Source organism: Poecilia formosa, unplaced genomic scaffold (genome assembly GCF_000485575.1).
Source record: "Poecilia formosa unplaced genomic scaffold, Poecilia_formosa-5.1.2 Scaffold27, whole genome shotgun sequence".
In the NCBI taxonomy this organism is placed as follows: Eukaryota; Metazoa; Chordata; class Actinopteri; order Cyprinodontiformes; family Poeciliidae; genus Poecilia; species Poecilia formosa.
The window spans coordinates 3,508,729-3,524,441 of record NW_006799966.1 but is presented as its reverse complement, the minus strand read 5'-3'; the positions used below and the strand labels follow the sequence as shown (position 1 = coordinate 3,524,441).

General features: G+C 37.4%; 1 protein-coding gene across 3 annotated transcripts; it reads right to left on the bottom strand.

Moving 5' to 3' along the window:
* Positions 1 to 488: 488 nt before the first annotated feature.
* Positions 489 to 14,412, bottom strand: LOC103135802 (myosin light chain kinase 2, skeletal/cardiac muscle-like). Of its 3 annotated transcripts, XM_007548725.2 has the most exons (15): positions 13,640 to 14,411; positions 9,074 to 9,211; positions 8,595 to 8,691; positions 7,993 to 8,416; positions 7,243 to 7,505; positions 6,032 to 6,137; positions 5,437 to 5,530; positions 4,994 to 5,103; positions 4,596 to 4,737; positions 3,703 to 3,773; positions 3,481 to 3,609; positions 3,255 to 3,407; positions 3,082 to 3,160; positions 2,707 to 2,761; positions 489 to 2,575 (listed from the first exon to the last, which is right to left on the bottom strand). In XM_007548725.2, exons 1-14 carry the CDS (start codon positions 14,168 to 14,170, stop codon positions 2,708 to 2,710), a joined length of 2,391 nt encoding a protein of 796 aa, XP_007548787.1. In that variant the 5' UTR covers positions 14,171 to 14,411; the 3' UTR covers positions 489 to 2,575; position 2,707. The 3 variants fall into 3 exon arrangements, with proteins under 3 accessions (XP_007548787.1, XP_007548788.1, XP_016525131.1); XM_007548726.2 differs by lacking the exon at positions 9,074 to 9,211; XM_016669645.1 differs by lacking the exons at positions 489 to 2,575; positions 2,707 to 2,761; positions 3,082 to 3,160; positions 3,255 to 3,407 and having other exon boundaries at positions 3,517 to 3,609; positions 3,703 to 3,769; positions 13,640 to 14,412.
* Positions 14,413 to 15,713: the final 1,301 nt, after the last annotated feature.

The following is a 15,713-nucleotide window of genomic DNA, read 5'->3' as shown; positions in this document are numbered from 1 at the left end:
TCGTTTAAGTAAATTCCTATAATCATCTGCAGTTGTTATAAATGTGTTTGTAACAGATTCAAAATATCCAGTAATATTTTGCAAATTTTAGCTTTCATAGGATTTTTTTTATTTTTTTATTTTTATTTTACTAGTCATATAGAATACAAGTCAAAAAGTTATACTATCTGGGCCCCATGGCGGTGTATGGCAGCCTAGTTTCTGGTCAGATTGTCCCTGGGCAGCTGTAGCTACAGTCAAATAGTTGGCCACCATCGACATGTGAATGTGTGTGTGAATCACGGAATGTAGTGTGAAGTGTTTTGGCGTCCTCTGGATTTGATTAAACACTATACAAGTACAGGCCATTTATTATTTTTAAATGTCAGGTCAATTTTGAATTTTGACAAATTTTCCAAATCTGTAATATATATTAAGCTCATGACAAAAAAAAAAAGTATTTTGTCTGGCAATATTGTCTTCAAAAAATAAAAGAAGGAAAAGACAACTGTTTAAAATGGTTTGTTTAATGGGATTGTGCACACTTTACAACTACATGCTGACTTTGTTAACACTCGGTGAAGACATCTTTAATTTACAAGCACATTGCGCTCTGACAATCATTAAAATATTCATCATCAAGGTAAACTAAAAGTACATAAATGTTCTCTGAATGAGTAATGGATTATTTTTAGATTGTGAGCCTTCACAGAAGGCATTTCCAATGTTTTGGGGGGGGTTTTCATACAGAAATCTACAAAAGCATGTGTGCAACCAAAAAGACTCCAGAGACAGGCTAGCCAGATAGTAAAGAACTGTAAAAAAAAAAAAAAAGACTGTTTGGGTCACATTTAGACAAAAGTGGGCAAAACACAAAGCTAGTCATGCAATAAAAACTAAACTAATAAATTAAGGTGGTAAGACATAAACTGTGTTGCTGAAGTACATTTTCTAAAGTTACATGTTGGTTCAGAAATCAAACATGGAAAACATGAAGAGACTTGACCACACAATCTGTCCACCAAACGAGATTGGCGAATTATCGTCGTTTAAATAAATAACATTATAAAGTGCAGGTACTACATATTCTGACAGCGGACGTACAAATAGCAACATCACCACAATCAGTACATTTTTTAATTAAAGGGCCACATTCATATCTACAGACTAAAAGGAATATTTATGATTTAGGTAAGTTTACATTTATTATTTTACACACACAGCACACTACACATTAAGGTTTGTAAAAAGAAAGCCTCAAAGTAAAATTTATCTTTTAATGCTATAACATAGTCTCACAGTAAACTATTTGAGCTTTGTCATGTCCTGATTTATGAAGATCAACAAACATTGGCTTTACTTAAATGGAATGCTCACTTGTCTTGTCTATTTTGAATAGTGGCTCCAAAAAAAGCGCCTCTTTGTTGCATATATTGTTTGGGAAAGATGAAGTCAGGGATTACTCATTTAAAATGTCCCTCAAGTCCTCAATCACTTGATTGCAAAAGGGTAGGCATTTTGAGAAATACTTTAGTTACCTTTTATTTCTTTGAATTGTTGAAAATATCAATGAATATTGCATTAATGGTTGTGCTTAAATCCTTTTTTATGTATTTTTTCCCCATTGAACAATTATTATATTCATAAAAAAGGCTAGACTTTTCTAAAAGGTTTAATCCCTCACTTTGTCACATCACATCCAGACCACAGGAGACGTTTTGGATTACTATTTAAAGACTCCTCTAAACTGTGATCAACCTAAAAAATATATCAATGTATAAATATAAATATACTCAAGTGTAAGTTGTACAATAACAATTTGGTTATATCTACAAAATTAACGTACTTTGATTACATGTCAGATTTTCTTAATATTTGTCATGTGAAATTATGCTACAGCAACAAAAGATGTACTTTTCTTACATAGTTTTTAGGGTTGCTAAGTTGACAAAGGAGTTAAAAATAAACGTATACTGTTATGCAATAATATCAGTAGACCTTTTCTTAGCATGTCTAAGTCTTTTGCAAAAAACAAAAAAAACAAAAAGAAAGCCACACAAAACATTTTTGCCACATTTTAGCTAGATATAAACCAAAGGAAGTAATATTTGAAAGTGAAGCCTCAAGCCAGTCATGCACTTCTAATAAAAGCAAAGATGGCACACAAATCAGCCTCAAGTATATAATATATAATGATTCATCAGATACTTATAGCACCATTTTTTAGATACTAAAATACGGACAGAAATTAGTGAAATTCATAAAGTACATCCCTATGGCAGATCCCTGACAACGTTTTAGAAATGAATAAACATTACGGACTTTAGAAAAGTTGCATGACAGGAGTGTTTCCACAAATATCTATTTGAATAAAGAAAAAAGGATAATGTGTGGCTTTACAAACTAGCAAAGTGAATAAACTAAACCAGGTGAGAGTACATTTCACATTCTTAGAGCATAAGGGATTACACGTAACCAGAAAATCAATCCACATCTCAGGTGCTTCAGTTGGATTTCAAGGAGTCTAGAAGATTTCACTGACAAAAAGGGTTGGTCCAAGTTGCCACATCAGGAGCCATCTCGTTCCTGTCCAGATCTAAAACGAACCATTGAGAAGGTCAGTTTCCAGAGGTCTAGAAATGTCAGAGTAAAATTTAAGAAATGCTTCCCCCTTGTGGATAGATGGATGGATGGATGGATGGATGGATGGATTACTTTCAACATTACCTTATATACCAATCAGGGGCACGCATGATGATCTGCGTGATCTGCACATATTTTTCTGTCAAAAAAAAAATCAGAAAATTGTGTAAAAAATATTTTATAAATATTAAGCTGCATTAAAGTACAGTACAAACACTTCTTATAGAATTGGCTTTTTGTCTATATGCATTCCACATTTTTAAATACCATTTAATATTTATTCTTTTTTTACTATTCCATATGTAAGATAATAATAAAAGTAATCTAATGTTGACGTAATCACCCGACTCTCTCCATCTTAAAAATACATGTAAAGTTAAATCACAAGTCTTCCACGACATTTGGAAGAATTAAAGATAATTCATAATCCACAGTTGTTTTTCAGTCATATTTCTCTACCTTTGTATAGAGACGATGATGAAGAACAGAGTCGGATAACCATGGATGCCTTAATGCCTCGCAGGCCCCCATCCTCCAGCTAACGACAAACGTAAGACAAAAATACTTTTCACATTTTAAATTCTCACCAGAGATGACAAATTCCAGATCATACAGAGACACAATGCACTTACGTTTTATTCATTACAAGGAGCCTCGTGATAAAGTCTTTTGCTTCCACTGAAGTATCTGCAAACTCCTGTTCCTCAAAGTTCCACTGACAAGCCAAGATGTTGTTTAAAGTCTGATTGTCATCATCGCCAAGGAAGGGACACAAACCGCTCAGGCTAGCATTTAAAGGGAAGGAAGATTTAGCAGTGATTTGAGCACAGCTGAGCATGAATTTGCATCTCTACTTACAGCATGTAAGTTATGACACCAAGGCTCCACATGTCTGTGTTGAACGACACAAAGTCGTAGTTGACGACCTCAGGAGCTAGAAACTCTGGAGTTCCAAAATTCACCTTTAATTTCTCCCGTGGTTTATATCTGAAACAGGACATGATTGTTTTTCAACCCAGGGACATTTTGCATTTTCAAAATACCAACAAAACATTTAGTAAATCAGAAATAGAAACTTACACCCTAGCGAGGCCAAAATCAATTATCTTAATCTTGTTGGTCACTCTGCTCACGCACAAAATGTTTTCTGGCTTGAAAGGTGAGAAAAAAAAATGTAATTACTTCCAGTGAATAATATTATGCTAAAGACCTTTTTCTACTGGTTATTAATTTTAGCTAGACCAACAAACAGCAATCGTAAAAGAAATATTTCTTACCCCATTTATACAACATATAATTTGTGTAGAGCAGCAAAAAAAATTATTTGACAAATATCTGCAAAGTAAAATGTTTTATTTTGAAATCTAAGAAATTTAATTTAGGTGTGTTTATACTTTCAGATTTCAGAACAAAATTAATCAACAAAATTTTGAAAGGAATAAAATCTTAGCATTTTGTAGAATGAGCTGAGAGATCCTTTTGCTGTATACAAAATTATTATTTACATAGATTAAAGTTAAGAAACATTAAATTATTATTCAAAGCTTTGTACAGTAAAGTACCTTCGTAGATATTCTATGGAATTACTGCATAAAACCAACAGAGCCACTTAATCCACCCTTTCTTATTGCCTTTACAATTAAAGGCATTTACAAACCCTTATTTGGGTTTGTAAATGCTACAGAGTGGGGGCCAAAAAGCCACATCTGACTCTGGAGTCACAGATTGAAGAGCCATGAGCTAGACATTTGATTTTAAATATCTTCTTAATTAAAGTAAATAAATGATGTGCATATTTTATAAAATCAAAAGTAGTCACCCAGTGTATATTTGCCAAAAATAGCTTGATAACATTAATAGTGCAGTGCAATCTGTACTATTATACGGTAGCAGAACTTTTCCATAACAACATCTGTTTCTCACAGTTTGTGCAGAGATCCCTCACCTATATTGTTTGTGTTTATCTTTGTTACCTTTAAATCTAGGTGCAGTATTGACATTTTGTGCATATGCTGAAGGCCCTCGCAGATCTGTCGGATGAACACCACAGCATCCAACTCCATCAAAGTGTAGTTTTCATCAATAATCCTGTCAAAGAGTTCCCCTCCACCAACACTGATGATAAAAACAAATGTAAAAACAAATTACATATGCAACAAAAAGTGTAGGCGTTTCACTTTAAAAAAAAACAACAATGCAACCTATAGTAAGTTAAATTAATAATTATATCAAGAATTTAAATATTGAGTTAGTATGTACTCTTAATTTATACACATTACATACACATACTGTAAATCTAAAAAAAAAAAAAAAAAAACACATTACATACACATACTGTAAATCTAAAAAAAAAAAAAAAAAAGGGTCATACTATTCAAGTACAAGGATGATGTCATTCCTTGACTCATAAGCTGCATAGAGCTGGATCAGGTTGGCATGGTCCAGATTATTCATGACCTGGATTTCATTCTTCACCATGTCCTACCAAAAACACAGGCACAGAAAGATGCAGAGGCAAACAGGAAGATGCACAGATGCAGGACACAAACAGATACACACACATAAAATGAGAGGTGTCAGCTGTTCTCTGCGATCGGAGACTATGCATCTTCTGGTCTGGGTCAGTTATTTTCTCTCTGCGGTGAGAAGTATTCCCTTTGCCTCTGTTCCAGGAGAGGCCTAACAACATTCTAGTAAGTACTAAAAACTGTAACGGCCCCCGGGTTTTTTTTTATATCACACGTGGCTTAGTTCTCATGGTAGGAGTTAAAATAGACTTGCTCAGCGTCATGCAACGTATCTCCGGTGTCGTACCTTTTCTTTCTGGCTTCGAGCTTTAATGACCTTCGCTGCCAAAGTGAGACCTGAGGAGTTTTCAACACATTTGTGCACCTGACCGAACCGGCCCCTGTAGGAAGAGAGGCAGAAAGAACAATTGGCTCTTGGCTGCACAGACAGCCAAGTTGTTCTAGCCGTGCAAATTATGCATTGCAGCAGTAAAGAATCACTTAATAATGGGACAGTGACAGTGGAGAGCATCTTTCCCAAGAGAAATCAGGAATTGATCTTTCCTTCTGGAAAGTGTTGCGGTTAATCTGCAATTTTATTAAATCTGAGCCAGGCTGCGTCTCTTCTTTGAAGGTCCGGATTAACACCTAGTGATTAGCTACCAGCTGGCGCTGTGGATCCAGTATCACATACCAGTCAGTCTTCGTGTAAAAATAACTGCCATGACTCTGGAGTTATGAACCATTGAGGAGAGGAAGAGAAAGGGGGGAGGGAGGGGAGGACAATTACACAATAGGCCCTAAATCTGGAATCAATAACATCTTTTCATGGTTTTTGTTCAGCACGCATGATTTTTACCTATTTATTTTTGATAAGTAGAAAAGAGGAGCAGCACACTCACCCGCCTAGGACCTCTTGCCAGTTGATTGTGTAAAAGTTTCTGATCTGGTTTGGCTTAGCAGACACAATGCGATGATTAAAAGGAGCTGCCGGAGGAGGAGTGGTGTCTAAAAACGGCCGGGGAGACAAGCAAAAAGATGTCATTTGTTTTTAGAAGTTACAAATAAGGTGTAACATACATGTCTCACTGATAATCAGCTGCTGTTGACTTTTTAAAGTATGCATGCAACCATTGTTGCACTGGCATATCATTTACAAATGTTTTGTAATAAATAACTACAGATAGAGTTGTTGTCTGTGTATTGTTTACGAAAGCAGCCAGCTTGAATTCAAGTCTCTGGTTCAAGACTAAGCTCTTCTCTGAACTTCCATTTGTTGAACTGTAGAATCCAGATCAAGTGTGCTGGGATTCTCAGTAAAGAATCATTATTGCATTAGTACATCCTAAATTTTAACCCAAAAAGTATATAATCAGATTGAAAAGATAAACATTACAGGTTACTGGATAAAAGAAGAAGAAAAAATACATAATCTACTGTATTCAGATAGATGCATAGCAAATCCCAGACACTTACCACTGTATTATTTACTTCCAGAAACTTTAGAGATGCATGCCTAAATGTGTCTTTGGAAGTTTTGCTTTCCTCTTTTTTAGGTTATGATTTATTATTATTCTGTTCCTGTTGAAAAAGCTATTAACCATTATAAAAGTTTATTTTAAGATATCATTTTACATTTATTCCAGAGGATAAAAATGATTTGCAGAAAATAATGCTCCTGATCATTTTTGTTTCTTTCTATTATTTTTATTTGATCCAAGATTCACATCTTTGTCATGTTGATTTGCTGTCAGTTTTCAACTAAGGACCACCTAACTCTCTTGATCACTTGTGTAACCCTGAAGTGGTTGATTCAATTTTACTTAAATCTTGTTCATTGACATATTTAATATTTTTGAAATCAAATGATTGTGACACATTCTCCCTTGCTTTAGTCTTGTTTCCACTTCCTCAGAGCTCAGTTTTACAATTCAAGTAGATTTCTACACCAAGCAAAATAAATAAAGTGCAATGTCTTTCATTTATTGAAGCTTTACAGACGAAAAATGTTCTAACTTTTGGGATAATGAAGAGAAAGTTCTAGTCATCAGTTTTATTATCACCAGCCTTCACTGGCATTGCCCTGCTTCTGAAGAAGAGGGACGTGACTCACCGATGAAGAACCGCTCACTTTGATCGTCATCGATCGTTTTCTCGTCAGCATTCTCCAGTTTTCCCTTCTCCAACTTTTCTTTAAGGTTGAACTGGATTTGAATTCCATCTGCCTTGAAGCAAGCCCAGTCTCCATGCTCACAGCTCTCATCATCATCCTCCTCTTTCTGCTGCTCTTCTCTTTCCTCATTCTTGTCTTGTTTTGTCTCAGTGACCTGGTCCTGCTCAGTCTCTGTGCACGGTGTTGCATCCTTGTGGTCGTCGCTGTAAATTGAAGTTGATGGGTTTTATAGATTTGTTTTGTTCTGTCATATTATTGTAGCTTTAGACAATAAAAATTTTATGCAGATGTATCAAACAAGCAAAAAAAAAAAAAAAAGAAAATAACCAAGCATGGCCTCTGAAGCATGAATTTGAAAGAAAAAAAAATTAAATAATGAAAATTGATATCTATGGCAGGTTAAGGTTAATTGCAAACAAAACCAGAGCAGCAAGGAAAACATCTGTTTTAATTATTGATTTATATTTGTATTCAGCTATTTTGTTTGAGAAAAAAAAATAGTTTTCTCAAACTATTTTGAAAGGAAGTGGTCATACTTTGATCCTCGGTGCTACTCAACTTCACCAAAAATGTGAAAGATAATTATTCAGTGGTAATTTGTGTAGGAAGTTTACCGAAACCTAAGACCCTGTGCAGAAATGTAGATTGACTTATTGCCACAAGAGTAGTTATAGGTAAATATAATCACACCTGGTAACAATCTCCTCTTTTTCATCTACATCGGAAGAGGGCATCTTGGAGTCTTCTATTTGTTCTTCAGAAGCAGAAATATTTTCTTTCTGTTGTTCCTCGGGAACTTTGGGCTTTTCTTCTTCTGCTGCTTTCTTTTGCACTACATCATCCACTGGCACTGCTTTTACCTTAGTTTCCTCTTCCTCTATTTGCTCCTCAATAACACCTGCAGCCTCACGTTCCTCAGCCACAGCAGGTTGGGAATCTTCATGCACATAGTCCACCAGGTTGCAAGTGGGGGCCTCTGGTTGCTCGTCTTTAGGGGTCACCCCAGACTCCAGATCCAGCTGCAGAAACAGCTGACCTGTTTTTTCTGTGTTCTCTCTGTTTAGTTTCTGCACTTCTTCAAGAAGCAAAGCCTGCTTCTTTGGCGAAATATTATCTACAAAAATACAAAAACACAGAATCTGAATTAAGTCTCTCACTCACCGTATATAATTTATAGCTCTTCCACATATAAGGAAGTCAGAAATAGGACCTCATTGATTTTGAGATTGGTTTCCGAGCGAGGATTTGACTGCTGCGAGAATTAACCCATTATATTCTATTTTTTTAAGTACCTGCTGCATCTGGAGGTTTCATCTTCTTTTGAGCTTTCAGGCTCTTCTGGCCCAAACATGGTTTTTCTCCCCCATCTTTGCTCTTGTGGTCTTTCCCCTGTGAAATGAAAAAAAAGAAAAAGAAGAAGAAGAAAATAGTAGATCCTGTAGCCAGGTCAATATCTGTACTGCATCATTGTTGATGTTTGCAACTATATTATTTCTCTTTGTTTGTCAGATGTATTTCTGTTCCAAAACAAAAATTCAGAAATCTGCCCTAAAACGTTTTTCTCACTTTTAAAAAATATACTTTTTTGAAGAAATTATTTTTTAAAAACATCAAACTAATAATATCCAGATAAAGTGGTGATGAGCCTCATAATATTAAGAACGAGACATCACCCTTTATGTAATCATAAATGCAAAAGCATATAGAGTCAAGCAATAAAAAGATAAAGAACTTCTAGTATATGTACAGTTTGTAAGCACAAAAAACCTACAAAGCTTCCACATTTACGTGATGCGAGGAAATGCTTTGGTCCATGGAGCTTTATCTTGTAATGGGGCTGCAGAGAACTTGGCTGACATGCAGGAGTTATCTCTTGTTTCCATTTACTGCCTTTGCTAGAGGTAGTTTTCTAGTAAAAAGACAAGATGGAAATGCTTGGTAGGGTTTTAGCAGTGTATACAGAAGGGGTGCATTTATTTTAATTTTTATGTTGTTGCAAACAGAACAGGCATTTAACTGAAGCAGCAGTGCTGTAAAGAAGTATTTGAACTCACAGATTTCCTTAGTTTTTTTTTTTATATATCTCAATTAAATGTTTCAGATCATTACGTTTTTTTTTTTTTATATATCTGACAAAAATAGCCCGAGAAACCTAGAATAAAGAAATCACTTAATTAGAATCCAGCTCACAACATAACATAATATTCTCAAAAAGTCCCAATCGAAATATAGCTACAAAGTCATCCGCAAGACTTTGGTACTCCAGCAAACCAAAGTGAAACTCTCTCAGGACCACTCGTCCAGGCGGTCACAAAAAACCTACAACAACATCTAAAGCAGTGCAATGCTCACCTACCTCAGTTAATGGCCAAACAATAAGGAAGATCCTGGGCACAAATATTCTGCACAAGAGAGCTTTTATTTGCTAATACAAAAATATTTCTGTTATCCCTGAAACATTTGGGAAAATATTCTGTGGACTGATGAGACAAAAGTGGAACTTTTTGGAAGATATGTCTCTTGCTATATGCCTCCCTTCAATTGTAAGTGCATATGACAATGGTATAGTTTGGTTATCTGTAGGCGTTACACAACCAGTGTGTTGATTGGGGAACATAAAAATGTCACAGACTGCAACAAGCAAGTGATACACTATTATGGAGTCATATAATGGTAGAGTTATAGACTTAGGGTTTAACCCTGCCTGCCCAGTAAGAGTCCAACCAGGCTGTGGCTTTAACCGGTTCTTCCCCAATTAACAGATTCATCTCTGTTTGCAGATCCAGTGCAGTTCCTCCGCATTTTTTTGGAAACCACCTCTGGGCTGGTACAAGCTGGGCATTATGAGCAACTCATTTGATTGTCAGCAGACTCTTTGGTACGTCACTGGATGAAAACTCCTCGATCATAAACATCTCAACCACCATTTTCAATCTGCAACAAGACCGTCGTAGTTGGCAAGATGGCGAGTCACAAATCAAAAAGAGAGAATCTTATCAGAGAATGGCCAAAAGGCGCTTGCCTGGGAAAAAATCAGCCTGATGAAAACCAGCCTATTGTCTTACACTGGGCTATCAGCTATGGAGAAACGATTGCTTCCTGGAGGTGTGGAGTGTGTTGAGGTTTTCAATTCTACCCAATTGCTAAAGTCTGCCCGTGACTTATGTAACACGTCAGTTTGACGTTAAGAAGCTTATCAGAAATTCCCTGCATTGTAACCAACCGTTCTCCACTGCAGGGAGAGAAGTGCTGATCCAAGCGAAGTGGCTCTTAAAGTCATTTCTATATTTGGAAGCATGGCCAAGACGGATTGAATAGCTTCATTCACTTCCTCCACTGCCATTGCTAAAACTACAGGTAGATTGCAATTATAAAGCAGTGCAGAAAATCTGCATCGTTGTTCACAACTACTCCTTCTGTTGGCTGATTGGCCCAGTAAAAAAATCTGTTGGAGACAATCAGAGTCACGCGGAGAAAGCTCAGACTGTGCAAGAATTGTTTTCGAGCAGAATTGCCCAGGAAGGCAATGGCCTGGCTAGTTACATGCACAAACTGACATTATTAGAGCATCATCATCAGTGATTACAACTCCTTTTCTCATAACCTAAGTTACCACATTCAGCCCCACAGAAGGGGCTATAGCGTACCAATCTTCACCGAGCCACGCACTTCTGCTCAGTGGAAGTGAGATATAAGTTAATACTTGAATCCAAGTGAGATACTGTCTCAAAGAAATACAGCAATATGCATGAAAGCAGAACGAAATCTGTAGCATACTTTTTCACAGCACTGACCAAAAGTAACATACAATTAACTGTATAGGTAAATAACAAAAAACTTAATATGAAAGTTGACATCAAGGGCTGACGTTCACAAAAACATAAAGTCACACTTTCAATAAACAACATATGACAAATTGCAAAAACCTAACTGCCTTGCGGCCACAGTTACTGGACATCAGCATGCACATACTGGCTTATATAATGGCATGCCTCTGCTTATTCATGGCTGATAGATAGGTAGCAGCAGGACAGTGAATTTATAGCTTATCACTTGTCGCACTCAACAGTGGAATGTGATGCTGACCCTGTGTGGAAAATATTACAAGCGATTGCAGGTTGTTCTCCAAATCTCCCAGCTGAATCGATGACACTAAACACTCTGATATCAGGTTGAGATGGAAAAAAAAACTCATCTTGAACTTGAGGTGTCCCACATATGTTTTTCAACGTTCACGTTAACTGAGAGGGGATATGTTGCAAGTGTTAGGGTTCACCTAGAGACAGTTGTGGGGTAAAGAAATGTAATTGGAAAACAAGGGAGTGCATTTCGAGACCAAAGTAACATGAAATAAATGTTAAATATTTCACACCTCTGGAGGTGGGATAGGATGAAGCCCCCACCTGACAACCACTCTGACGACAACGGAAATTTGTTGAAACACGAGCCACAAATGATTCAGATTACTTGGCGGTCATAAATGTTCAGCAAAAGAAACACTGGGGAGATTTTATTTTATTTTATTTTATTTTTTACTTCTACAACATACGGTAACCCTTCTTTCTGCCAATGTGGTCAGTTTTTGCTTTGCTCAACCGTCTAACTTAAAAGAAAACCACAACCGCTATGTAAGTGATAGCAGCGTGCACGTCTGAGCGCCGGCTGCTGCCAGATAGCACTTAGTGACCCTTTAACAGAGTCATCACAGTCTGCTTAATTACAGATATATAAAGACGGAAAGCCCAGGTCAGCTCTGGATGTGACTTCAGTGCAATGGGAAAGTGTTTTTGAGTGAAAGATGATTTTTTTTTTTTTAAATAGACATTGTATAATGCTTATGTATTTACCTTTTAACTTCCTGAACTTTAAGTACATTTAATGAAATGCAGTGCAGTAGATTACATATGTAGGAAACACTGAAAGGTACTTTTAAGTGCATCCTCTGTAATATCGTACTGAAGACCACTTTCGATGTTGTACAACTTCTTTGTGCTCCAAGTGTTCTGGTGTATGTCTCTAGCAGCTTTACGCCTGTAAAAAATTATGTTTTTGCTGATTATTTACAAAATAACTTGGTCTCAATTGGACTGGCTATGTAAACATAGATTTTCAAGTTTGGCCACAGATTCTTATTTAGATCTTATTTAGATACTTTGTGCACTTTGAACACATTGAAATGCTAGCTCTGGCTGGCAGTATCTTTAAGGTTGTTGTACTGCTGGAAGGTGAACCTCCAGCCCAGTCTTAAGTCTTTTGTGGCTCCAGTCATCCTCCTAACAGTTCTGATCAGCTTCCCTATCCCCACAGCACTAAGCTGCCACTATCATGTTTTACCATGGTGATGGTGTGGTCAGAGTGAGATCAGCATTACTTTTCTGCCACACACTGCATTTTGCATGCGTGGGAGCTGCTTTATTTTGGTTCCATCTGACCAGAGCATGTTCTTCCACATGTTGGTGTTCTCATTTTATAACTGACTTGTAGCAATATGCTGTAAAACTGCCAGCAGAGCTTTAACTGGGGCACTATGAAGAGCTAAGAAGCACAGCATGTACAAAGAAATCTGAGTGAGTGAGAGTAATGAAGACCAAAAGAGAGGAGGTGAGAAATTTGACTCATCATGAAACTTTGACACATGGTAAGCAGAGGGGGTAAAAAAAACACCACTGTTCCAATCAAAAAAAAAATCCCAGGCCACTTGTATTTTGATCTAGGTTTCCTGCTGGCTTTACCCTGGTGCTGCCAGGTTGTGCCCCTCCTTGCCTCGTGCAAAGGAGGCTATGTTGCATCAAGCGCAAGGAGGGAGTCAGCAGCCATAAACGTGAGTTAAATGTGGACTTTATATATGTATCATATTTATTGTGCAGTAGCAGCATTTTCTTGTGACATAAACTACCTTTATTGCTTTACCCTTTAAGTGTATCTTGGAAGTGTGTACATGCCAAAACCCAGAAATGACCTTTTAAACCAGCTAATTATATAGAAAAAATCCTTCAAAGCCAAAGTTAATTAATGAGCAAAAACAATACTGTTCAGCTTTGGTGCTGTAATAATTTTTACTTGTCCTGCTAAAAAAAAAAAAAAACAGAAACTGCCGAGCTATAACTTTATCTTGGTAGTTTCCACAGCATTCTGCTTTGCATGTGGAAAGTTGACAAATACAAGATTAAAATAATAAATGACCATGTAGAACCCCTTCAAGCATAAAAAAAAATCTTCTAATCTCACTTCAGAAACTACTCTGTAAAAGCCAAAATTCAATTTTGATTAAGATCAAAGTCACACAAAATTTGGCAATGTATAGTAATGCAACTTAGCATTTTCTAGCTTCTCCCACCTTGTCAGGCTTCTTTGTAACCGTCTCTGTGGATGCTTTCCTTTTGGTTGCCTGCTTCCCTTTACTGTCTTTGTTCCTGGAGGTTTTCCGAGTTGCTGGACCTTTGAACATCATCTCCATCACCTTTGAACACTTCACCGTCTCACCAATGAAGCCGATGACCTGCTGCATGCTAAGGACCAGCTTCTCCATTCCCTCTAGCTTTTGGGCCTGCTGCTCGGACCGCTGGTTGACTACAGACATGATGGTGCTCATCTCCTTGCAGATCTGCCTCACCTCCCGCCCCATCACCTGGGTCTGGTTCACCACCCTTGGGGAGAAATGGATCTCCTCCTTGTCCACCTTGATTTGCTCCATATCCTGCTCAATATCATCGATTTCTTGTGACATCCCATCCAGTCGACTGAGGACCTTTTCTTGAATGTTGATGAGTTTGTCCATCTTGCCACTCAGGGACTCAATGCGGTTTTGGATTATATCAAAGCCTGCATTACTGGAGTCTCCCATTGGATTTATGACTAAGGAACTCATGGTTTCCTGTGATACAAAAGTTACCTCAAGACACCAACTTGATACAAAAACTGTTTAGATAAAGTCCATGCAACAAACAAAAATACTTCCACTAAAATCGCTGCCAGTTCTACAGAGAAGAAGAGAAAGCTAGGAGAAGAAATCCAGAAAATATTCCAGGTACAACTCAGCAGGGAAATGCTCAAACGAGATTTTAAATCTTTGAAACTACAAGATAATTTAAGATAATTTAAGCAATCGGAACTATTATGAAGTCAGTCCTCTGGTCTTCTCCTCATGATATGGTATTAAGAATAGATTGAGTTGGGGGGGGGCTAAATGTAAATGGCCGGCCTACGTCAGCAAGCTTCAAATGTTTAGGGAGGGAGCTTGGCAGTGGTTGGGCTATGAGACATCTGAGAGGCTTTAACTGTTAAGCCCACCTCCGTGCACTTGCTTGGTAGGTGTCAAAATGATCACTGTACGCAGTACTTGTTGTGCCGAACAAGTAGGAAAATGCTTAGCGATCAGCCCCCGCTTAGGTGAACTACAGATTCATCATAACGGGCAGACTTTTCTGTAAAGACAGAAATTCTGTGTAATATTCAACCTGAAAAGCAAAGATATATCTACGGCAGTGATATGCTGTTGTAAATGCTGAGTAGAAGTTACAGGCAATCCTGAAAGGATCTCTGGATTGCCTGTAACATCTTCTCGCTGTCAAGGGAATTGAGAAGAAGCTTGACCTACAGTTGGACATGAAGCCTTCAGGCTGAAAGAAGAGATGGGTGACCACAGATGATTTATGATGTGCTTACTCTCTGACAAAAACATCCTCTGATAACCTCCCATAGGAGAGTAAAGGATCAATTTTAACTGACCTTGGGTAACATAATCATAATCCATATGTCTTATAGCTCAAATTAAGTTATCTATGATTTATCAACATTATACTAATGTCAGCAGTACAGACAGATATAGACATCTGTTTCTTGAACTCAACCCCTCCCCTCTCCATCCATCCAGCCCCCTTTTCTTCTTGTGTTCCCACAGACTCATGCTTGAAGACATCGTAATGATTCTGACAACACAAGCACAGACTGTAAACTGGGACAAGATGCCAAACTCAGCTCATGCCAGTTACTCACACCCATGTCTTGGCTTGAAGAGGGGTTCAGTGAGGGGGAAAGGAAGGAACCATCTTACGGCAAATTCAGATTTATCATAAGGTACCGCTGTCATTTTTTCTGTGTCTATCAGAAGAACATTTGGATGTCCAGACAGTTTTAAAAAAAAATCACCACATAACTGTTTTTTTTTTTTTTTCTCTCTAAAATATGCACTTTCTAGTAAGATGGCTTGGAGAGAGAACAGGTTCCTTTGACAAGGCATAAACAGATGGACAGAAAGCAGTCATTAATCACTTTGGAAGAGACATGCTTACACCTGTCTTTTAATGCCAACAGATGACAGACAGCGCAGGTCATTTCCAGCGTGCTGTAGTAGGGGATATTTTTTCCCCTACTGTGTCTGATACACACACTTTTTAACAAAACCAAAAAGA

What these genes read in the sequence shown, in the direction of transcription:
- LOC103135802 (XM_007548725.2), bottom strand. Translation starts at nt 14,170, where the DNA reads ATGAGTTCCTTAGTCATAAATCCAATGGGAGACTCCAGTAATGCAGGC. An exon ending in CTCGAAGCCAGAAAGAAAAG is followed by an intron (nt 5,104 to 5,436) that starts GTACGACACCGG and finishes TGTTTTTGGTAG; the next exon opens with GACATGGTGAAGAATGAAAT. An exon ending in GATTTTGGCCTCGCTAGGGT is followed by an intron (nt 3,610 to 3,702) that starts GTAAGTTTCTAT and finishes GTCCTGTTTCAG; the next exon opens with ATATAAACCACGGGAGAAAT.